At 35.7% G+C, this 26,386-nt stretch overlaps 2 protein-coding genes across 2 annotated transcripts in view; one reads left to right on the top strand and one right to left on the bottom strand.

The window, feature by feature from the left end:
- On the top strand, positions 1-3,035 carry otx1 (orthodenticle homeobox 1; the record flags this gene model as incomplete). The annotated part of the gene is made up of 3 exons (XM_083897818.1): positions 1-97; positions 751-902; positions 2,286-3,035. The coding sequence occupies 3 exons, from the start codon at positions 1-3 to the stop codon at positions 3,033-3,035; spliced, it is 999 nt and encodes a 332-aa protein (XP_083753944.1).
- A 4,171-nt stretch (positions 3,036-7,206) lies between these two features.
- wdpcp (WD repeat containing planar cell polarity effector) overlaps positions 7,207-26,386 on the bottom strand; it is a gene marked incomplete at its 3' end in the record, with an annotated part of 94,650 nt that continues 75,470 nt past the window's right edge. Inside the window, exons 19-21 of the mRNA XM_083897992.1 lie at positions 25,678-25,709; positions 7,299-7,508; positions 7,207-7,212 (exon numbers count right to left, since the gene is read on the bottom strand). Coding sequence (XP_083754118.1) covers positions 7,207-7,212; positions 7,299-7,508; positions 25,678-25,709 — 248 coding nt within the window. The remainder of the gene's footprint in view (positions 7,213-7,298; positions 7,509-25,677; positions 25,710-26,386) is intronic.

Genomic DNA, 26,386 nt, shown 5'->3' with positions numbered 1-26,386 from the left:
ATGATGTCCTACCTCAAACAGCCCCCATACGGCGTCAACGGCCTGGGGCTGAGCGGCGCTGCCATGGACCTGCTGCACCCGTCAGTGGGATACCCAGGTACACACACACACAACACACACACTGTCCTCAGTCCACTCAAATCCACATCATAGAATTTAATTTAATTTAACGTCTTAACACATTCCTCGTATATGTACAAACATGTCAGAAACACACACGAGGATTCTCTTCTCATTGTAAACAATATATTAGGTTTTTTTTAAACAGTGTTTCTCCTATTTTGGTGTCATAAAACTGACAGCGTTTGTTGACCATGGCCTGCGAGTGTAAACGTGTGTGTGAAGGATTTATCCTCCGTTTTCGACACACTTTCAACATGTTATCTTTAAAAAAAACAACTCACTTTATTTATATATTTATTTAATATTTTTATATACACGTGTGTATATATATATATATATGTGTGTGTGTGTATATATATATATATACACACCAAAGTCGTGGTGATTTCTGGATTAAATAAAAAGATATAACAAACAATAAAAAGAAAGTCTTACTGTCCAACTTTTTTTGCTTTAGTAATTTATAGAAACTTTTAATGAACAAAAATGCATTTTTAAAGTGGATAAATCGTCTGTAGGGCTGGTTTATTTTCCCACCACTGAGTTTTATTTTGAAATGTCATTGACGGTTTCCCGGTGGGATTTTTTTTTTTTATTGATTTATTATTTATTTTTTTCTCCTCGCAGCGACTCCCAGGAAACAGCGGAGGGAGCGAACCACCTTCACCCGCTCTCAGCTCGACGTCCTGGAGTCTCTTTTCGCCAAGACCCGCTACCCGGACATCTTCATGCGGGAGGAGGTGGCGCTGAAAATCAACCTGCCCGAGTCTAGAGTCCAGGTGAGCCGTGTTAACACTGTGTGTGTGTGTCTGTGTGTGTGTGTGTGTGTGTGTGTGTGTGTGTGTGTGTATGTGTGTGTGTGTGTCTGTGTGTGTGTGTGTGTGTGTGTACAATTCACTTCAAAGAGGCCGCTTTTTTTCCACGGCTGTTTTCGTAAAGCTTTTTTCTCATAATTATCTTTACCATCACCATTATAAAGCCACATTAAGCAGTTTTATTAGTTAACTCTTTGTCATTTAGTTGGCTGAAGTTGTTTTAGAGCAGAAACGTAATAAAGTTACACTTTAAAAACAACAAAAAAACCGTCGCAGTGACGAAGTTATTTAACGTATTTAGTGTTAGCTTCCGGTTAGGAGTTTGTACCAACTGCTATAAAACCAACGACGAAGAACACAGTTAGCTTTAGCTGGCTAATACAAATACAATATAAACAATACAACATTACTTAAGCTGTTTATATACATATTATTAATATAGGCAATGTGATATTTAGCTATTCAATAATTGTTTGTCACACAATTATTACTTTAATGTTTTTTTTTCTATAAGGAAAGTTACATGGATTGCTTTGGCAATTTACTGATTTATGTTATCAAAATGGACAACAGATGAAATATGTATTGGTTATGTATGGACTATGGTGAAAATCTAGACAGTCAAGACAGAGATTGTTCTGTATTTGTTTATTATTTATTAGATTATATTGCTTCCTCTTTTGCACTGCTGTTGGTTAATTATGTTAACTGTTATGTTATGTTAATGTGGTCTTCATCAGTCACTTCCATGCACCACAAGTGACACTGCACACAAAAACCTTATATTTATAAACAGATTCACATGATGATTTCATGAATATTTGATGCAGTCTAAAGGTCTGCTGTGTAATCTGATCTGAAATATGGGATGTTTAAGGAAGAGGTCGGGACAATCCCTGCAAACACTCCACAATATAACTCGCCGCTGTACGACAGTGTTGGACAAATACTACTCTTGAAAAGCATTAGAGGGAAACCAAGGCAGGCCTCTCTCGCTCCTTCTCTCACACACAATTTGAGTTATTCTCAGAATGTGTGTGTGAAACAAAATGCTCTACATGATCCTACCCTCTTGGTGCTCTAGAGTTACCCCACTGTGTGGTGAAACCCAATAGCCTGTTATCTTAGAGCCGTCTACCAGGTATGAAATTCGACCCATGGCTGGTCTGAGCCAGGGGGCCGGGGTGGAAATGAACCTTGATGGCTAATAACCCCCAATTTTCTTCCATAATGTACTCTCAGCATGGCCTGGCAGGCAGTGTCTCTCTTTTTTCTTTTTTTTTATGAAATTGTGAGGTTGTTTGTGTGAATGATTGCTAAATCCTGGCTGCTGTCCTTGCTTTCTAGGTGTGGTTCAAGAACCGGAGGGCCAAGTGTCGCCAGCAGCAACAGAGTGGCAGTAGTGCCAAAGCCAGGCCGCCCAAGAAGAAGTCTTCACCGGCCCGGGAGAGCACGGGTTCAGAGAGCAGTGGCCAGTTCACGCCTCCAGCTGTGTCCAGCACCGGCTCGTCCTCTTCATCCTCGTCCTCCACCAATCACACAGGCCCAGCGGCGCTCAGCAGCACCTCTACCTCCATCAGCACCGTCTCCTCCATCTGGAGCCCGGCTATCTCCCCTGGAAACGCCCCTGCTCCTGCCGTGGCCCCACTTCCCGAGCCCGGACCCCCGTCCAACGCGTCCTGTATGCAGCGTTCGATGTCCGGCTCGGCCGCCGCTGCCACTTCCTACCCCATGTCCTACAACCAGACACCGGGCTACGGTCAGGGTTACCCCGCCCCGTCCAGCTCTTACTTCAGCGGCGTGGACTGCGGATCCTACCTGGCCCCCATGCACTCCCACCACCACCCCCACCAGCTCAGCCCCATGACGGCGTCCTCCATGTCGGGACACCCGCACCACCACATCAGCCAGTCGTCAGGCCACCACCACCATCACCACCACCACCAGGCGTACGGGGGTTCCGGTCTGGCCTTCAACTCCTCTGACTGCCTGGATTACAAAGAGCAGACTGCAGCCTCCTCGTGGAAGCTCAACTTTAACGCCACAGACTGCTTGGACTACAAAGACCAGGCCTCCTGGAGGTTCCAAGTCTTGTGATCCAGCTTTTCTTTTCTTCCCTCCCTGCTCGCCTGCTCCCTCTTCTTTTATTTCCCAGATTAGTGTGTCGCTTGTTTTTTTTTTTTTGTATGTTTTTTTTTTAAAGACAGAAAGAGTTTATGAAACATAAAATGACAAGATAGCAACAGGAACGCTCTGCAATTGGACTTTTGTTTTTCCTCCCTCTTGTTCTCTTTTTAAAAAAAATCAACAAATGGAAAAAAAGGAAGAGAAGCAGCCCCTTGATTCCTGTGAAGAGAACATCAGGAGCCGTTTCCTGATGATGAAGAATAAGGTTTTTCAGAAGCCGCCTCTTGGATGAGCTCAACAAAACCAAACTGTTTTTCAGAACACAACAAAATTAAGTAATTTCAACCAAACTCCTTTGACCACCAGCTCCTGGATGGGAGGAATATGTTCCCCTCTGGTGCACCGACAGGAACTCGCCTGCAGTGCCCTCTTTACCTCCAAACTCAATCAAATCCTGTATAGTTTTTATTTCTGAAATGTGTTATTTTAGGATGACAGAGATTTTTAGTCAGCTGCGTTAAGGAGCTGAAATATGTAAATATGTATTTGGGTCAGTTACAGTGACCATGTTTAGTTGGTGTTTTTTCTGAATTTTAAATTGTTTATTACCACTTTGGGAGAAAAAAAACCGAAAAAAAACAACTGTATGTAAATCTTTCCAAATATTCCAAAGAGAACAAATTGGCCATAAAGTTCAGCTTTTATATTTGTTGTTTTACTCTGGAGAGAAAATGTTTTGGCTATTTGAAATGTCTTGGGAAACTATAAAAACATAGATGCAGAACTATTCTCGGCATCCGTACAGGTGACACTCTGTTTTCCAGATATTATAATTCTAATTATTATTATTATTATTATTATTATGGATTATTCTAGCCTCTACAGTTTCAAAGCAGGCCTCTTCTCTTGGGCATTGTCGTGCTTATTGGACATGTTTGAACCGCAGCACTTGGCTTGATATTGGAGTCAAAAAAAATCATTTTTCTTTTTTTCTTTTTGGAGAGGAAATGTGGATTGAAAGCTCCAAAATGACAGTGAGATGTTGAATGTATCTTTAAGGCGACCACTCTTACATACATGTTCATCCAATAAAGATCCGTTAAGTCATATTTATTCCTCCACTCTAGTGCATTTTGTCTCGGTTTAACACACAGTCATTTTCCTCTCTCTCTCTCTCGTAATATGTATTCGTGCACGCGGGCGAACTACAAACTGCCTCATTTGAACTAGTCACACGTTTATTTAAAAGCTGTCTGATTTTGTTTCTTCTTAATTATAACGCGGTACATGCAAATTAATCCATAATTAATACATGGCGTGAACGCGTGTAGGCCCCGCATTTCCATTTTAGAGAGCGGGCTGTTTAATCCTCTCGGTCTTAAATTGAAACACTAACATGTCTCCATGCTTTAGGGAAACCAAGTGTCTTTTTAAATTGCGCCGTTGAGAGGGAAAAAAAAAACTTAAATATTGAGCCGGGAGACATTTGATCGAGGCGTAATTGAAAGCATCGCTGTAATGGCGTGATAATTACTCCTGTTTCTCCAAAATAACCTGCAGGAATTTCACTGCCTCTGATGCAGTAATTACGTAGGTGGGGCCAGGTTAGAGGGTCACATGGAAGTGTGTGTGTGTGTGTGTGTGTGTGTGTGTGTGTGTGTGTGTGTGTGTGTGTGTGTGTGTGTGTGTGTGTGTGTGTGTGTGTGTGTGTGTGTGTGTGTGTGTGTGTGTGTGTGTTCATGCTCGCAGGCATAAACATCAAGCATTATAATAATAATAAAAAAAAAAGAAGTTGCGTCACTCGGTTCTCTGGCAAGGTTGTTTTTGGACGAGTGTGTTTTGTGCCAGTGAAGGCCGCACAGACAGCGGCTCTAAACGGATTTAATGCAAATAACTGCCCCAGAAATACACACACACACACACACACACACACACACACACACACACACACACACACACACACGCACCCACACACACACACACACACACACACACACACACACACACACACACACACACACACACACACACACACAGAGCAGATGCGTGTTGAACGCACTTAACTTTCTCTTTCCACTGTTTTAATTTAAGTGCCATTACATTTGCATAGCATTGGCTACAATAAACGTTTTTTTTTCTGGGTGTTTGTTTCAACATGTTACATGGCAGTTTATTCTCATGGTTTAAAGCAAAAAAAAAAAAACTAAACAACATTTTCAGTATTGTACATGTTTATCTTAATGAATGTCTTATAAAAGTCAGTTTAAAAAAACCTTCTCTTATATATTTACATATGTGTGTGTACTTACTGAGGTACTGATTGGTCTGTAACTATCCATTTGTGATTTAATTTAATTTAATCTAATTTAAGTAAAAAAAACTACTCTGTGCTGGAAATCCTTGCGCCTCCGTAAAAGAAAAGACAGCATTTCTGTTTTGAAACGAACGTTTGGTTATCTTGGATCTTATTTCCGACAATTCTTCGTTGCGTACAAATGACAATCAAAATCATCGAAAGCTGCTCTGAACCGCCGCCTATCGATAATGGCTCCTATCAAGCTGATCACAATATCACCCTGATCAATACACACAGTGCGTTTCTCTCTCTCTCTCTCTCTCTCTCTGTGTGTGTGTGTGTGTGTTGCAGCTGCAGCTCTCTCTCTCTCTGTGTTTATGTAAATGAAGCTCACAGCAGCTGAATAAATATCTGCAGACCAGGACATTAAACATGTTTGCGCCAAGACGCGCAAACAGCGCAGCGAGTGTCCAGCGACAGCGGCGGATTTGTTCGGATTTGCATCAAACAAACATTTACTGATGCGACCAAAAATCTTGTGGGATTGTTTGAAGGAGTTGCAAAGAGGCGACTTTCCCCACATCAGACATCAGACATCTGCTGCTGCTGCTGATGATGATGACGATGACGATGATGATGATGATCACCTCCAAACAGAGGACACTGAATTAGAGGTGAAGCTGAAGCAGCAGCAGTGTGTGTGTGTGTGTGTGTGTGTGTGTGTGTGTGTGTGTGTGTGTGAGTGTGAGGAGGACAAACAAATGAAAATAAACTTTGATTCTCCTCCTAATTTGGAAGATATTTATAAAAACATTTGACCCAAAACAGCTTCAGATTAAATAGATTAGAAAAAAAAACCCCATAAAAGCCTCCACATTAACAAACATTTAAGACTAAAACAGGCCTGAATTATGGCACACACTGTGTGGGTGATGTCATCCATTCTCCACTTAAATGTCAGCGTGGAAATCAGATGTTTATCAGGTAAAACGAAGAGAAAAATACAAATTCAAAGACAACTCCGAAAAACTCACTCTTTCGAGCGTAAAGGGTTCATTTCCCACATCCTCATCACACTCTCCTGAGGCGTATTTTCCTTTACATCAGATCATCCTATTGTTACAGTTTGTTCTACTAATGCACGAAGAGATTAAAACATTAAGTCAACTACAGTTTCATAACAGAGACAGAAAAAAAACACTGAGAATTAAAGTATAAGCAAACTTATAATAAATCCAGACAAATAACCAATCATTTCTTTTGTTTTCTTGTTGAACTGTATAATCAACACTCACCCGTTGAATTTAGCATATAATTTACATCTGATATAATTAGTAGGAAAACAACTTGTTATATAACAGGCCTCCAATCAACAGATGACTCACTCCTCGGACTTTTGAATGACCATTAAAACACATCACAATAAATGAAGTAAAAACTGAAATGAAACATTTGATCAGTTATTAAAAAGACGTGTGTATTTGTTCTTTGTTCACTTTGATTTAAATGTGTATATTCACCAGATCAACAGGGGGAAAAAACAAAAACAGCTTGATACAAACTATTTATAGCATGTGAAGTGCATTGACGACGTTTCATGGAGGGACAAGCAGGAGCCGAAACGCCTGCTCTTAAACCTTTTACAAAGGTTGTGACTGAAGATGTAATCCCATCAACTATTCTTGCCTTTGTTCTATAATCTTCAGTTCTTTGAAATTGTCTTAAATATTTAATTTAGCAATTACCTTTCAGTACAGACCCATTTATACACACAACGCACAATTAAAGCAGTGCTGGAAATAGTACAAATTAAAATCCATCGCAAAAAAAAAAGGTCAAAAGGGTTCACGACTGAAAAACACAAGCATCCATATACGATCACAGCAGGGTTGTGATATTATTAATATATACAACTGTGGGGTCAGCGTTGGTTTCACCTGCAATCCAGACTCACACCTCCACACTCTGTTCAGCAGGAACCATCGGGTTGCGCCACAACTGTTGACCTTTGACCTGTGGCCTGCTCCAGCGAAAGGAGCCTGAATGTGGCCGAACTGGAAACTGTTGACACTCGGTTCACACTTGTCCAGGAAATGAACTGGAACTGTCGCTGGACTGTTTTTGCACGAGTGGCTGCGTGATTGTATCTGAGACAATAAGACGGAGACGGAGACAGATAAAGACAGACAGACGGAGAGAGAGAGGGAGAGACAGCGAGTGGACGGATCCTACAGTATTTGCTTAGTGAGAACTTACAGGCCTCAAAAAGTCAAAGTGTGTGTGACAGAAAATGATACGGAGGAACGGGGAGATGTGCTGATAGCAGCCTGCATGCTGGGACTGCTTTTTTTTTTTTTTTCTCTTTTACTCCATTTCCATGCAGGACTGGAAAACACACACACACACACACACACAAACACACACATGCACACACTTGTCTGTCATTGGCTGTTGACTGTCGGCAGACCTTGGCATCCTGGAGTGTTTACAGGCCGGTATGAGGAGTGAGAGGTGATACAGAGGAGGATTATATTTACCTGGGAGGTTAATCTGGGGTCAACTGTACACTGACGTGGGTGTAGGCCAGAACGCAGGCTCTGGTTTCTCTGCTTTGTCAGCTTCAGCCTTTGTTTTTTTTTCTCTCTTTTTTTTTTTTTGAGTTTCATTTATTTTGTTTCATATGGAATCTGGTCACATGAAACCAGAGATCGTGCCGAGTTTTCTTCTCTCTTTGGTCATTTTTGTTTTTTCACAGATTCACCAAGAAAAACCAAACAACAAACCTATTGAATCCATCACACAAACAGAGAGAGGTGAGAGCAACACTGTGTGTGTGTGTGTGTGTGTGTGTGAAGGGTTTCACAGCTGAGTCCAGGCTGTGCAGATTGGAGCAGCTTATTCTCACTGCTGTGACGCACGTCTCAGACAGAATTCATGAAATTCCTCATTGGAGATTGGACTCTGCAGGTTTAGTTCAGGAGACATCGGTGATGTGAGCAGGTCTCAAGCGAAAGTACTTATTAAAGGTACAGTGTGTAGGATTTAGCGACATCTATGGGTGACGCTGCATGTTGCACTCACTGAAACCATGGTAACCTTCAGTTTTCATTAAAAACACATCAGTCCAAGCTGTTCTTTTTTTTTCAACCATTTTATTTTCAATGTTTGCCTAATAATAATAATAATTTAACCTACATCTTACACACTGGTCGTTTAAGATACGATGACCAGATAAGATCATGGTAATAATAATAATATACGACACAAACACCATTAAAGTTATTAAAGATGAGTACAGAAATACAGACAAATATTAACCAATACAACTTCATTTATAAAGCACTTTACAAACAGCAGCAGCAGAAACAAAGTGCTCTACATCAGAGATAAATAAAAGACCTAATAGACCTAAAAACTGATAATGAAATGATAAAACAATAAAATACTGTAGAAAGTATAAAAAAACCAACACAAATAAATGTAAAAAATATAAAATTATAAAAAATAAAAACCTTTTTAGAATAGACTTAAAATTAAAGAATGTTATCGACAGACACAGTTCAACAATTAAGTTAAGTGATAAATTATCTTTATTACACTGTACTGATGTTTTGTTTGTTGTTGTTTTTTTAATCTGAAACCGGAGTTACATTTTATACTGTATTTATTTATTTAGTCTTTTTTTTTTTTTTACTAAACTATACAGCAACAATTGACTGAGTGGTAACACTTTACAATAATGGTCCCGTAATTAACGTTAGTCAGTACATTATTAAGTACATTAATTAACTGTTTAATAATATATTAATAATCTTTGTTATGTATTACTTAGCATTAGTTAACATATAGGTTAATATATTACTAAGAAGTGAATTAATGTTTACTACTCAAAGTTAAAGTTAATCTATTGCATGAATAAAAGTTTAATAATGTAATTAGTTATCATTATGTATGCATTACTCAACCCAAAACAACTTCAGACGAAATAGATTAGAAAAGAACATAAAAGCCTCCACATTAACAAACATTTAAGACCAAAATGTGCCTGAAATATGGCACACACTGTGTGGGTGATGTCATTATGTATGCATTACTCAGCACATTTTGGACGACATACTAAAGTATGACTTTTTTGTCAAATTTTGGACGACATACTAAAGTATGACTTTTTTGTCACATTTTGAACGACATACTAAAGTATGACTTTTTTGTCAAATTTTGAACGACATACTAAAGTATGACTTTTTGTCAAATTTTGGACGACATACTAAAGTATGACTTTTTTGTCAAATTTTGGACGACATACTAAAGTATGACTTTTTTGTCAAATTTTGGACGACATACTAAAGTATGACTTTTTTGTCAAATTTTGGACAACATACTAAAGTATGACTTTTTTGTCACATTTTGAACGACATACTAAAGTATGACTTTTTTGTCAAATTTTGAACGACATACTAAAGTATGACTTTTTGTCAAATTTTGGACGACATACTAAAGTATGACTTTTTTGTCAAATTTTGGACGACATACTAAAGTATGACTTTTTTGTCACATTTTGAACGACATACTAAAGTATGACTTTTTTGTCAAATTTTGAACGACATACTAAAGTATGACTTTTTGTCAAATTTTGGACGACATACTAAAGTATGACTTTTTTGTCACATTTTGAACGACATACTAAAGTATGACTTTTTTGTCACATTTTGAACGACATACTAAAGTATGACTTTTTTGTCAAATTTTGAACGACATACTAAAGTATGACTTTTTTTTCAAATTTTCGACGACATACTAAAGTATGACTTTTTTGTCACATTTTGAACGACATACTAAAGTATGACTTTTTTGTCAAATTTTGAACGACATACTAAAGTATGACTTTAGGGTTCTTAAAGGGTTCTTAATCTTAATCTTAATCTTAATCTTAAATCTTAATCTTAATCTTAATCTTAATCTAATCTTTTTGTCACATTTTGGACGACATACTAAAGTATGACTTTTTGTCAAATTTTGGACGACATACTAAAGTATGACTTTTTTGTCACATTTTGAACGACATACTAAAGTATGACTTTTTTGTCACATTTTGAACGACATACTAAAGTATGACTTTTTGTCAAATTTTGGACGACATACTAAAGTATGACTTTTTTGTCACATTTTGAACGACATACTAAAGTATGACTTTTCTGTCACATTTTGAACGACATACTAAAGTATGACTTTTTTGTCACATTTTGAACGACATACTAAAGTATGACTTTTCTGTCAAATTTTGGACGACATACTAAAGTATGACTTTTTTGTCAAATTTTGGACGACATACTAACGCCAATTTTGGACCAAATGTTTTTTTTCTCCAAAAATGGTCACATTTTGGAGACATAGTATAGTATGACGTACTACATAGTATGGTGTGACGTTTTTGTCAAGTTTAGGACCAAAAAAACGTTTTTCAAAAAAATGGTCAGATTTTGGACGACATAGTATAGTATGTCGTTTTTGTCCAATTTTGGACCAAATGTTTTTTTTTCCAAAAATGGTCACATTTTGGAGACATAGTATAGTATGACGTACTACATAGTATAGTATGACGTTTTTCAAAAAAATTGTCAGAATCAAAAACGACATTGTATATAGTATGTCGTTTTTGTCAAATTTTGGGCCAAATTTTTTTTCTCCAACAATGGTCACATTTTGGAGATATAGTATAGTATGACGTACTACATAGTAAAGTATGACGTTTGTGTCAAGTTTTGGACCAAAAAAACGTTTTTCAAAAAAATTGTCAGATCTTGGACGACATAGTATAGTATGTCGTTTTTGTCAAATTTTGGACCAATTTTTTTTTCTCCAAAAATGGTCACATATTGGAGATATAGTATAGTATGACGTACTACATAGTATAGTATGACGTTTCTGTCAAGTTTTGGACCAAAAAAACGTTTTTCAAAAAAATTGTCAGATCTTGGACGACATAGTATAGTATGTCGTTTTTGTCAAATTATGGACCAAATTTATTTTCTCCAAAAATGGTCACATTACGGAGATAAAGTATAGTATGACGTACTACATAGTATAGTATGACGTTTCTGTCAAGTTTTGGACCAAAAAAACGTTTTTCAAAAAAATTGTCAGATCTTGGACGACATAGTATAGTATGTCGTTTTTGTCAAATTATGGACCAAATTTTTTTTCTCCAAAAATGGTCACATTTTGGAGATATAGTATAGTATGAGGTACTACATAGTATAGTATGACGTTTTTGTCAAGTTTTGGACCAAAAAAACGTTTTTCAAAAAAATTGTCAGAATCAAAAACGACATAGTATAGTATGTCGTTTTTGTCCTATTTTGGACCAAAGTTTTTTTTCTCCAAAAATGGTCACATTTTAGAGACATAGTATAGTATGAGGTACTGCATAGTAAAGTGTGACGTTTTTGTCAAGTTTTGGACCAAAAAAACGTTTTTCAAAAAAATTGTCAGAATCAAAAACGACATAGTATAGTATGTCGTTTTTGTCCAATTTTGGACCAATTTTTTTTTCTCCAAAAATTGTCACATTTTAGAGACATAGTATAGTATGAGGTACTGCATAGTAAAGTGTGACGTTTTTGTCAAGTTTTGGACCAAAAAAACGTTTTTCAAAAAAATTGTCAGAATCAAAAACGACATAGTATAGTATGTCGTTTTTGTCCAATTTTGGACCAAATTTTTTTTCTCCAAAAATGGTCACATATTAGAGACATAGTATAGTATGAGGTACTGCATAGTATAGTGTGACGTTTTTGTCAAGTTTTGGACCAAAAAAACGTTTTTCAAAAAAATTGTCAGAATCAAAAACGACATAGTATAGTATGTCGTTTTTGTCCAATTTTGGACCCAATTTTTTTTCTCCAAAAATGGTCACATTTTAGAGACATAGTATAGTATGATGTACTGCATAGTATAGTGTGACGTTTTTGTCAAGTTTTGGACCAAAAAAACGATCCAAATTTTTTTTCTCCAAAAATGGTCACATTTTAGAGACATAGTATAGTATGAGGTACTGCATAGTATAGTGTGACGTTTTTGTCAAGTTTTGGACCAAATTAACGTTTTTCAAAAAAATTGTCAGAATCAAAAACGACATAGTATAGTATGTCGTTTTTGTCCAATTTTGGACCAAATTTTTTTTCTCCAAAAATTTTTTGTCAAATTTTGAACGACATACTAAAGTATGACTTTAGGGTTCTTAAAGGGTTCTTAATCTTAATCTTAATCTTAATCTTAAATCTTAATCTTAATCTTAATCTTAATCTAATCTTTTTGTCACATTTTGGACGACATACTAAAGTATGACTTTTTGTCAAATTTTGGACGACATACTAAAGTATGACTTTTTTGTCACATTTTGAACGACATACTAAAGTATGACTTTTTTGTCACATTTTGAACGACATACTAAAGTATGACTTTTTGTCAAATTTTGGACGACATACTAAAGTATGACTTTTTTGTCACATTTTGAACGACATACTAAAGTATGACTTTTCTGTCACATTTTGAACGACATACTAAAGTATGACTTTTTTGTCACATTTTGAACGACATACTAAAGTATGACTTTTCTGTCAAATTTTGGACGACATACTAAAGTATGACTTTTTTGTCAAATTTTGGACGACATACTAACGCCAATTTTGGACCAAATGTTTTTTTTCTCCAAAAATGGTCACATTTTGGAGACATAGTATAGTATGACGTACTACATAGTATGGTGTGACGTTTTTGTCAAGTTTAGGACCAAAAAAACGTTTTTCAAAAAAATGGTCAGATTTTGGACGACATAGTATAGTATGTCGTTTTTGTCCAATTTTGGACCAAATGTTTTTTTTTCCAAAAATGGTCACATTTTGGAGACATAGTATAGTATGACGTACTACATAGTATAGTATGACGTTTTTCAAAAAAATTGTCAGAATCAAAAACGACATTGTATATAGTATGTCGTTTTTGTCAAATTTTGGGCCAAATTTTTTTTCTCCAACAATGGTCACATTTTGGAGATATAGTATAGTATGACGTACTACATAGTAAAGTATGACGTTTGTGTCAAGTTTTGGACCAAAAAAACGTTTTTCAAAAAAATTGTCAGATCTTGGACGACATAGTATAGTATGTCGTTTTTGTCAAATTTTGGACCAATTTTTTTTTCTCCAAAAATGGTCACATATTGGAGATATAGTATAGTATGACGTACTACATAGTATAGTATGACGTTTCTGTCAAGTTTTGGACCAAAAAAACGTTTTTCAAAAAAATTGTCAGATCTTGGACGACATAGTATAGTATGTCGTTTTTGTCAAATTATGGACCAAATTTATTTTCTCCAAAAATGGTCACATTACGGAGATAAAGTATAGTATGACGTACTACATAGTATAGTATGACGTTTCTGTCAAGTTTTGGACCAAAAAAACGTTTTTCAAAAAAATTGTCAGATCTTGGACGACATAGTATAGTATGTCGTTTTTGTCAAATTATGGACCAAATTTTTTTTCTCCAAAAATGGTCACATTTTGGAGATATAGTATAGTATGAGGTACTACATAGTATAGTATGACGTTTTTGTCAAGTTTTGGACCAAAAAAACGTTTTTCAAAAAAATTGTCAGAATCAAAAACGACATAGTATAGTATGTCGTTTTTGTCCAATTTTGGACCAATTTTTTTTTCTCCAAAAATTGTCACATTTTAGAGACATAGTATAGTATGAGGTACTGCATAGTAAAGTGTGACGTTTTTGTCAAGTTTTGGACCAAAAAAACGTTTTTCAAAAAAATTGTCAGAATCAAAAACGACATAGTATAGTATGTCGTTTTTGTCCAATTTTGGACCAAATTTTTTTTCTCCAAAAATGGTCACATATTAGAGACATAGTATAGTATGAGGTACTGCATAGTATAGTGTGACGTTTTTGTCAAGTTTTGGACCAAAAAAACGTTTTTCAAAAAAATTGTCAGAATCAAAAACGACATAGTATAGTATGTCGTTTTTGTCCAATTTTGGACCCAATTTTTTTTCTCCAAAAATGGTCACATTTTAGAGACATAGTATAGTATGATGTACTGCATAGTATAGTGTGACGTTTTTGTCAAGTTTTGGACCAAAAAAACGATCCAAATTTTTTTTCTCCAAAAATGGTCACATTTTAGAGACATAGTATAGTATGAGGTACTGCATAGTATAGTGTGACGTTTTTGTCAAGTTTTGGACCAAATTAACGTTTTTCAAAAAAATTGTCAGAATCAAAAACGACATAGTATAGTATGTCGTTTTTGTCCAATTTTGGACCAAATTTTTTTTCTCCAAAAATGGTCACATTTTAGGGACATAGTATAGTATAACGTACTGCATAGTATAGTGTGACGTTTTTGTCAAGTTTTGGACCAAAAAAACGTTTTTCAAAAAAATTGTCAGAATCAAAAACGTCATAGTATAGTATGTCGTTTTTGTCCAAATTTGGACCCAATTTTTTTTCTCCAAAAATGGTCACATTTTAGAGACTTGGTATAGTATGAGGTACTGCATGGTATAGTGTGACGTTTTTGTCAAGTTTTGGACCAAAAAAACGTTTTTCAAAAAAATTGTCAGAATCAAAAACGACATAGTATAGTATGTCGTTTTTGTCCAATTTTGGACCAAATTTTTTTTCTCCAAAAATGGTCACATTTTAGAGACATAGTATAGTATGACGTACTGCATGGTATAGTGTGACGTTTTTGTCAAGTTTTGGACCAAAAAAACGTTTTTCAAAAATATTGTCAGAATCAAAAACGACATAGTATAATATTTAGTTTTTGTCCAATTTTGGACCAAATTTGTTTCTCCAAAAATGGTCACATTTTAGAGACATAGTATAGTATGACGTACTGCATAGTATAGTGTGACGTTTTTGTCAAGTTTTGGACCAAAAAAACGTTTTTCAAAAATATTGTCAGAATCAAAAACGACATAGTATAATATGTCGTTTTTGTCCAATTTTGGACCAAATTTTTTTCTCCAAAAATGGTCACATTTTAGAGACATAGTATAGTATGACGTACTGCATAGTATAGTGTGACGTTTTTGTCAAGTTTTGGACCAAAAAAACGTTTTTCAAAAATATTGTCAGAATCAAAAACGACATAGTATAGTATGTCGTTTTTGTCCAATTTTGGACCAAATTTTTTTTCTCCAAAAATGGTCACATTTTAGAGACATAGTATAGTATAACGTACTGCATAGTATAGTGTGACGTTTTTGTCAAGTTTTGGACCAAAAAAACGTTTTTCAAAAAAATTGTCAGAATCAAAAACGACATAGTATAGTATGTCGTTTTTGTCCAATTTTGGACCAAATTTTTTTTCTCCAAAAATTGTCACATTTTAGAGACATAGTATAGTATAACGTACTGCATAGTATAGTGTGACGTTTTTGTCAAGTTTTGGACCAAAAAAATGTTTTTCAAAAAAATTGTCAGAATCAAAAACGACAATTTTTGATTATGTCGTTTTTGTCCAATTTTGGACCACATTTTTTTCTCCAAAAATGGTCACATTTTAGAGACATAGTATAGTATAACGTACTGCATAGTATAGTGTGACGTTTTTGTCAAGTTTTGGACCAAAAAAACGTTTTTCAAAAATATTGTCAGAATCCAAAACGACATAGTATAGTATGTCTTTTTGTCCAATTTTGGACCAAATTTTTTTCCCCAAAAATGGTCACATTTTAGAGACATAGTATAGTATGACGTACTGCATAGTATAGTGTGACGTTTTTGTCAAGTTTTGGACCAAAAAAACGTTTTTCAAAAAAATTGTCAGAATCAAAAACGACATAGTATAGTATGTCGTTTTTGTCCAATTTTGGACCAAATTTTTTTTCTCCAAAAATGGTCACATTTTAGAGACATAGTATAGTATAACGTACTGCATAGTATAGTGTGACGTTTTTGTCAAGTTTTGGACCAAAAAAACGTTTTTCAAAAAAATTGTCAGAATCAAAAACGACATAGTATAGTATGTCGTTTTTGTCCAATTTTGGACCAAATTTTTTTTCTCCAAAAATGGTCACATTTTAGAGACATAGTATAGTATAACGTACTGCATAGTATAGTGTGACGTTTTTGTCAAGTTTTGGACCAAAAAAACGTTTTTCAAAAAAATTGTCAGAATCAAAAACGACATAGTATAGTATGACTTTTTTGTCACAATTTGAACGACATACTAAAGTATGACTTTTTTGTCACATTTTGGACGACATACTAAAGTATGACTTTTTTGTCAAATTTTGGACGACATACTAAAGTATGACTTTTTGTCAAATTTTGGACGACATACTAAAGTATGACTTTTTGTCAAATTTTGAACGACATACTAAAGTATGACTTTTTGTCAAATTTTGGACGACATACTAAAGTATGACTTTTTAGTCACATTTTGAACGACATACTAAAGTATGACTTTTTTGTCAAGTTTTGGACGACATACTAAAGTATGACTTTTTTGTCAAATTTTGGACGACATACTAAAGTATGACTTTTTTGTCACATTTTGGACGACATACTAAAGTATGACTTTTTGTCAAATTTTGGACGACATACTAAAGTATGACTTTTTGTCAAATTTTGAACGACATACTAAAGTATGACTTTCTGTCAAATTTTGGACGACATACTAAAGTATGACTTTTTTGTCACATTTTGGACGACATACTAAAGTATGACTTTCTGTCAAATTTTGAACGACATACTAAAGTATGACTTTCTGTCAAATTTTGGACGACATACTAAAGTATGACTTTTTTGTCACATTTTGAACGACATACTAAAGTATGACTTTTTGTCACATTTTGAACGACATACTAAAGTATGACTTTTTGTCACATTTTAGACGACATACTAACCAATGATGTTTTTCTTCAAATTTTGGACGACATACTAAAGTATGACTTTTTGTCAAATTTTGAACGACATACTAAAGTATGACTTTTTTGTCAAATTTTGGACGACATACTAAAGTATGACTTTTTTGTCAAATTTTGAACGACATACTAAAGTATGACTTTTTTTTCAAATTTTGAACGACATACTAAAGTATGACTTTTTTTTCACATTTTGGACGACATACTAAAGTATGACTTTTTGTCAAATTTTGGACGACATACTAAAGTATGACTTTTTTTTCACATTTTGGACGACATACTAAAGTATGACTTTTTGTCAAATTTTGGACGACATACTAAAGTATGACTTTTTTTTCACATTTTGGACGACATACTAAAGTATGACTTTTTGTCAAATTTTGGACGACATACTATAGTATGACTTTTTTGTCAAATTTTGGACGACATACTAAAGTATGACTTTTTGGTCAAATTTTGGACGACATACTAAAGTATGACTTTTTGTCACATTTTGAACGACATACTAAAGTATGACTTTCTGTCACATTTTAGACGACATCCTAACCAATGATGTTTTTCTTCAAATTTTGGACAACATACTAACCTATGACTTTTTATTGTCACATTTTGGATGACATTTTAACCTATGACTTTTTTGTCAAATTTTGGATGACATACTAAAGTATGACTTTTTTGTCACATTTTGGAAAGACATACTAACCTATGACTTTTTTTTTTCAAATTTTGGACGACATACATAACTCTGATATTTTTTTTTGTCATATTTTGGACGACATTTTAACCTATGACTATTTTTTCACATTTTGGATAACATACCAAACAATTTTTTTTTGTCACATTCTGAACGACATACCAAAGTATGACTTTTTGTCAAATTTTGGACGACATACTAACCAATGAATTTTTTGTCACAATTTTGACGACATACAAACCTCTGAGTTTTTTTAATCAAACTTGGACAATATACTAAACTATGACTATTTTGTCACGTTTTGGATGACATACTAAAGTGTGACTTTTTTTATTTAAATTTTGGACAACATACTAACCAATTACTTTTTTGTAAAATTTTGGACGACATATTAAGTTATGACAGGACTGCCCAAGATGGTACTTGAAACCACAAACCCTGAATTCGAAGGCCAGTGTCATATACATTAGGCCATTGGGGCTAGTTATTACTTTGACACAGTTCTTTTTTGTTGGATGTTTTAGACGACATTCTAAAGTATGACTTTTTTGTCAAATTTTAGACCACATACTAATCTATGACTTTTTTTTTGTCAAATTTCGGACAACGTTCTAAACTATGACTGCACTGTACAAGATAGGACTTATACCTACAATCCATGGATTACAAGACCAGTGCTTTATCCATTAGGCCACTGTTAACTTGACACATTTTGTTTGTACGAGATATTACAGGATGACTTTCTTTTTCAAAATTTGGACAACATACCAAAGTATGACTTTTTGTCAAATTTTGGACGATGTACTAACCTATGACTTTTTTTTGTCAAATTTTGGACGACATACTAAAGCATGACTTTTTGTCAAATTTTGGACGACGACATACTAACCTATGACATTTTTGTCCGATTTTAGGCGACATACTATGGTATGACATTTCTGTCACATTTTGGACCACATACTGACTTTTTTTGCCATACGTTGGAAGACATACTAACCTATGACTTTTTGTCACATTTTGGACGACATACTAACCTAAGATTTTTCGTCAAACTTTGGACAAAATACTAAAGTATGAATTTTTCGTCACATTATATATAATATTGTGTGTCCCGACACGTTTCAATGTCAGGGGTAAACTAATAATATCTTTTGTTCTGAACAATCTTGGGCTGAAACAAGTCTTTTGTCATAAACCAAAGGTTCAAAGTCCGAATAATCAATCCAAAAATAAAACTTCACAAAATCCATCTGATAACAGACGAGTTGCCAGCGGAGCTATAATAATAGATACAGTTTTTAAACCCTAAGTGGTCACGCAGCACGGATCTGTGCCGCAGGTGCACCCATGGTAATTTGCCGTGGGAATAATGCACCACTCCATATATGGACATCCTGGGGATGTGTGTTTATAGGTCACATATTCAGGCTTTAAAAATGCGTGTGTTTTTTCGTCTTATGTGTTGTTAAGTCAAAGTTCTGATTCATTTTATATAGCATTTTTAGTAGTCATGTAAAGTAGCAATAATTGTCCAGAAGTCACAAAAGTAGTTTCTAGTTTTTCTTTTATTTTTGTTCATAAAAACTAGCCAAGATAACTTTGAAGTGTGATGTATTTCCAAATTACACAAATTCACATTTTATTCAAATTCACACAATGTAAACATTTTGAGTACTTTTTGCTCAAGTGCGTTTATAGAGTTGGTGAATAATTATTGTTTTTTTCATCAGATTGCCTCAGTTGTGCTGAAAAAAGGATATAAGACACTCTATATTGCACATTCTTATACTGTATGTTTTAACATAGTCATGAAAAAAGCAGCCTAAATGTTCTGTGCTCTGAGGATTAAAGGTACATTTCCCATAGTTTGTCAGTGGTAAACAGACATGAAATTAGATTCTGAAAATGAGTGACAGAGACGCTGCACACACACAGACACACACACAGAGACACACTTTTCCTGGGTGGCAGTGACATCAGACTTACACAACAACTCTGGATCCACATTCCTGCTGTTTGTCTCACTTTAATTGTGTAGCTGTTATGCAGTTATGCTATATTCCATTCTGCCATTCCTCCATTAGTGGCGACATAAAACACATCACTCTGTGTAAAGTGTGGGAAACAATGAGAACACTGACAAACACACAGAGAGAGTTGTGTGTCAGTGATTTGAACGGAACAGCAATGAGTTTATATTTAAAAGATTAAACATTATCTGATGATCGACAGCTTCACAGTGTGTAAACTTCAGCAACTTTTATAGGTGAAGTTGCATTTGTACGTCCCTCACCTCACCCTTTCCTTCCCACTGTTAGAGAACAGACTGTATGTAACCTTCAGTTAGCATCAACACATCAATGTTGTATAAATATTTCAACTTCAATTTCTGACAAACGAAAAACAATTGTTGTCTTGTACGTCCTGCTTTCTGTCTTCTGAACGTGTTGTTGTTGACATTCCTCATTTCCCTGTTTCCTGTAAAACAAGGTAACGAGGGATGAAGTAGATAGGTATTTGAAGAGTCCTCTTATTATCTCATCTGGAAAAGATGCAGCTTGTCCTCGTCCTAAGTTGCAACTTGTCTTATTTCCCTGCAGCCGAGCTCCAGACCTGGGAAAGCTTAATGGAGACTTGTTGACCTGCAGGCTTTAGAGTTTCTCGCTGAAGATGTTGTCTCTGTATGTCAACACTTAGCCGTCTGACACGATGGCCAAATTTCCTTTTTTTTTGTTTAGTTTAGTCTCCAGTGACAAATTTCTGTGTGTGTGTGTGTGTGTGTGTGTGTGTGTGTGGAGTCTGTCTGCTGAAACGTTGACAGATGGCTTATATTTCAGAAAACATGCACTGCTGCTGTTGTACAAAATCTAAACCTTTCTCGTGAACTTTGACCTGCACGACCTGACAAAGACAATCACAGAAGTGTGTCTCTGGAGAAAAAAAAGGAACAAAAATTACAGGTTGATTTGTTTATGAACCATAATGCTTTGCTAAACTGGCTTTTGGTCGACAATTGCTTGGAATAACAAAGAACTCACTCAATATTTATAACATGTTCAAACTTGACTTTTATCCATTATACGTAAGGCAAGTCTTGTCTCAACTTGTGCTGGAGGGAAACATGGAATTGACCACAAAGCATTAATATGAAATAATGACACTGTGTTTTATACATCATGTGGATGATGCAAGAAAAAGACACACACGTGTGTCATCCATCATGTTGATGTTACAGGACAGAACAAGTTAAACTGCTCCACTTACAGAAATCCTCATTCTTTCTAAGGATTAATCGTGGCTAGAACTGTTGCTTTGCAGGAAAAGGACCCAGGTTTTTACGTCACGGTCTGAATGAGGGCCTTTCTGCATGGAGTTTGCATGTTCTCCCCGTGTGTGTGTGGGTTCTCTCCGGGTTCTCGGGTTTCCTCCCACAGTCCAAAAACATGAATTGAACACTCCAAACTTCCTGCAAGTGTAAGAGTAAGAGTGAGTGTGAACGGTTGTTCATCCCTTAGTTTGCCCTGCGATGAACATGGCGACCTGTCCGAGGCGTGCCTCACCTTTCACACTGTGTCAGCTGGGATCAGCACCAGCGACCCTCATGTGGATGATAAAGTGGTAGAAAATGAATGAATGATCTTAAAGAAGACTCAGACCAGACTTCTGAAATGTGACATCACTTAATAAATAATGCATTTATAATGCATAGAATAAATAATAATAAAAAAATTCAGTTGCAATTGAAGAAAATTAGCTATCGAAGTTATTATTGCATATATAACAAATAAAGTCCTGTACATCAACGATATAACTTTGCAACACCTCATCCAATGACTTTGACATGTCATTTCGCTTGTATCTGTTCAGAAATGCTCGACTTGAAGAAGAAGCGTTATCATGTTGAAGATGATTTGTCCCTGTGCTTCACTCTGACCTTCACGTGAGGCACAAACCAGGTTGCTGTAGTATCTACACTTTATTAATTATGTTTTAAAGGTTAAACACAGATTTCCAGCGCAGATTATTATGTCGCAATGTTATTAAGGTACTTTCCTTCACTGTGGTCGTTATGCAAAGTACATCTCATTCACAGACGTGACAGATTGAAAGATTAACACTCCGCTGTCATTTCTGATTTGTCAAATCACTGTCAGTGGTTAGATATTTATTTACTCTTTAAAGTTTTTGGACATGTTTGTCTATAATGTTTCAGACTGTGAAACAAACTGGGCCCGCAGGGAGAAACATTATCAGTCCAATCAGAGATCCGACATCATTAACTGGGATAAAACCGCTACAGAAACACTGCACAGCTGTTGCACAGAGGGGAAAAAAAAAGGAGAGATAACCTGGATAATAGCAAGTGCTGGAGGCTTGATTCATTTCCAAATGTTAACAAGGCCATTTCACAGCTCCAGCACGCTGCACAGTATGTTAATACCACTAATAAGCCGATCTCTGCGAGTCATCTCGGACGGCAAAGATTTGAACGCGAGGCAGTGTTTTACAATGGAGCTGCTGGGCACATTTTAAATGAGGCATAAGTATTTATCATTCAACAAAGCTGACATAATTGCTTAAAGGGTAAGTGAGGAGCGCGTTTGGTTTGTTTTGTGTCTTATGAAAGAGGAGATTTCACTGTTTTCTTGTTAAAAAAAAAAAGGGCTACTGTGTAGGGCCATCAGAGAGATGCGAGGACTTAGTGCTCGCCTGTTAAGCAATTTTGCTGCTTTTATTCAAGCTGTCAAATCAAACAATCAGGAGATAATGCAGCCTTGGTCTGTAAATTATAAACGTGTCAAGAGATGCTCTAAAGGAAACGACAGATGCCACTTATCTGCAGCAGCCTCTGCAGTGTGACTGTATCATCAGAGGGGAAATATAACATTTTGATGTTTACATAAGAGAAGTATTAGTATCAGTCAGAAATGTAATTCCTTTCACCCTTCCCTCTCGCAGGGGATTGACTCCCCAAAAAACATACAGTGACGTGTGTGTGTGTGTTTTTTTTTTTTGAAAAGCGAACAAAACAAACAGAAAGGAAGCAGAAAAGCATCCTCGCACATCTTCTGTCCGTTTCCAACATCGCTTCTTGTATATTTTTTTGGTGGAAATCCTCTTAGAATGCAAAGTAAATAGATTACGATACAGTGAGGGATTAGGGCTCGTGCGGCGCTGTCAGATTAGTCGGTGAGCGCAGCGCGTCGACAGCTCTGACACGGCCATGGCTGCTGTTCAGGAAACAGGCTCCGTGCGATGCTTTAAAGTCCCTGGTTGGCTCCTATTCATGAATAAAACTGTGGCCCGTAATCTCGGCCAACACACACAAATGCACACACACGTCTATACAGCACACACACACACACACACACAGACAGAGAGAGAGGAAGCCTGAAACATTCAGCATCAGTGGTGAAGGAAGTATAATAGAAGTCTTTATTTTTTTTTTTTCAGCACTGATTAATGACAAGGTCTGAAACAGTTTTTGTCATGTTCTTAAAAAGAGGAAATCCGTACAACTGTTTTTCTGTCAAGGTTCATTTGCTTTTGACAGAAAATAACCTTCATCCACGTCCACGTGAAATTACACACAGACACACGATGACAGGTCTCGACACAAAACTACACAACACTCATGTGTTCATCTCCTTTCATCACAGTTAACATTCAGAGATACCCATGCCGTAAACATCAATGACTACTTTGCATATACATATAGACAAATAAAGGCTGTTGGTGTTTCTTTTCGCTGTTCCCACTGGTATTAATATAACACCAATATAATATAATATAATATAATATAATATAATATAATATAATATAATATAATATAATATAATATAATATAATATAATATAATATAATATAATATAATATGATACCTCCAGGTCTGTTTCCTTAAACCATTCCTAAATGAACCACATGAAGCGTCCCAGCGTCGTCTTCTCCCTGAGACACAAGAGGCAAAGATGTTGTGTTTATACAGCAAATCACTTTTATGACTTTTATGATAATCATACTTTTCATTTCCCTCGCGGGCTTGATAGTGGTTTGACTGTTCTGTTTGTCGTCATTAAATGTTAAAAAACCCACAACAAAACCTTCAACTACATATTTTCATCTCTTTTTTTTTCCCTTTTCAATGATCAAATGTATGGTTTGCCAGTAAAAACGTGAAAGTCGTAAAAAGAACAGATTCCAAACATCGTCGAAATCACAACATCCTTCATCATATCCTCATATTTATCATCACATTTGGACATTTTTGCTCGAAAAGCACCTAAACACATTTGACTGATTACCAACATATAACATATAATAATGCAGTATAGCGTGTGTGTAACAATGTCTAACAATGACTATGACTCACATTTTATCATAGGGATCATAGTTATTCATGCTGCTGTATTATGGTTACACACAGTATGTGCATTATATGAATGATCATCATGTGAACATCAGTATCAGCTGACATTCACTGTGTTGACATCAGTCAGCGAAATAAGATTCAGTGAGAGATGCTGATGTTTGTCTGGGCTGTGTATGTCAACTGAAAAAAATGTTATTGCATGTGATTGAAGGCAGTGTAAAGGGTTATTTCATATATTTGTGATTATTCAAAGATACATATACATATATATATATAAATTGCATGATATTGGTATCGGGAAATATTGGCTTCGAAATGAAATTTAGGATATTTGCAAACCCGCCAAGATCTGCTGATATCACTAATGACTGAAATAGTTGGCTGAAAAAAGCTCCTCCCACTTTGACTTCTATGCTAGCGCCCCCACAGATGTTATTTTTATTTTTTGACGCTTACTTATTTTGCAAAAGAAAGATATTTTATATCCACATCTGCTGCGACATATGTATGAAAACTATTATGTTCAGAAGAGACTAAATTTGGCAAAAGGAAAGACATATATATATATATATATCAGTATCGTATTTGGTTATTTGCCCAAACACTCTTCATAAATATCGTCAAAAAAGTCCAATATCATGCCTTTCTAATAAAAACGACCACAAAAAAACAGTATCAGTCTAAATCTGTATCGGTCAAGAAATTCCCAACCAGTGCATTGTTAATATTCATATGTATTTCGAGGGAGAACTACATTACAGAGCAGTAACTGGGTAAATATTACGTAATATGGAGGTCATATTGAGGTAATACTGTGTTATTTGTACTGCAAATTCATGCTTAGTTGTGATAACAATGGAAATTGTTTATGTAGTAATGGGGTGATAATATTACAATAATACCATGCTATTTCCAAAGTAATATCCAGTTTATATTTTATTTTATGCTTTAATTTACTCAGAATCATATTCATAAATAGTATATTACATACAGATGTGAGTGTTTACTTATCTACTTCATCAATACTGTTATCAGTGATGTGTGCTTTTTCTTCCATGACCTGTCACACACCACTTAAGGTTCTTTTAAAGGTTAACTGCAGAGGGTTTACATAAAATAAAGAGGAATTCCGTTTTTTTTCTTTTTCTACACCACTGCATTACTATATATTACTGGTTATGAACTTATAATACAGGTCTTAACAGTGTGTTTTCATCCAATCCATAGGGAGAAGACATGATGTGAATTCTGTCAACGGAGATGAAAAATGAAAATCAATGTTCAGTCAATCAACTTACGTTCACGCTGTCTCTGTCACCTTCAGTGTTTCCTGCAGACAAAAAAAAAAAAAAAAAAAAAGATGAAATGACACAAGACGTCGGAGGATGTTCTGGTAATCCACCGCTAGCACGTTTAATAAGTACAACATCAGACGTGCATAATCACACATGACAGCCCTACGGCCCATAAACACACACACACACACACACACGCACACACACACACACAGGTTACGTGCTCACTCAGTAGGTCAGACACGTTTCCTTTTCTGGGTTTTAACAAATGTAGTAAACTGTTGTCACTCATGGCGATCTCTCTCGCTCTGAGCTCTGCGTTAATAAGGTTATGATTGACATTAAAACCCCAGCGTGCCTCGTACACATATTTTAAACGCTGATGCAAATTCCCCTCGATAGCCCGCAGCTCAGATTACCCAATGACAGAGTGATTTGGTAGCGAGACAATTGTTAATAACCCCCCTAAAAAAAAAAAACTGAATTATTAAAATATAGGGAGCAGGAAGGAGGAAGTGAGGACAAAGAAGAGTTGATGTTTTGTCCTAAATGACCAGTTAGTCACCTCAGACGTGAGAGAGACAGGAAGCTCTCAGGCTACGTTCAGAGAATAAAACGAGCTAAATGTCAGAGCAGAATGATTGCAGGCTCTAACATGTGTCAGCTGCTGCTGTGGACATGAAGATTAACATAAAAGCTGATTCTATTTAAA

Source organism: Microchirus variegatus (genome assembly GCF_963457635.1).
Source record: "Microchirus variegatus genome assembly, chromosome: 11".
In the NCBI taxonomy this organism is placed as follows: domain Eukaryota; kingdom Metazoa; phylum Chordata; class Actinopteri; order Pleuronectiformes; family Soleidae; genus Microchirus; species Microchirus variegatus.
The sequence above is the reverse complement of the archived record's forward strand: the minus strand, read 5'-3'. Positions and strand labels throughout refer to the sequence as shown.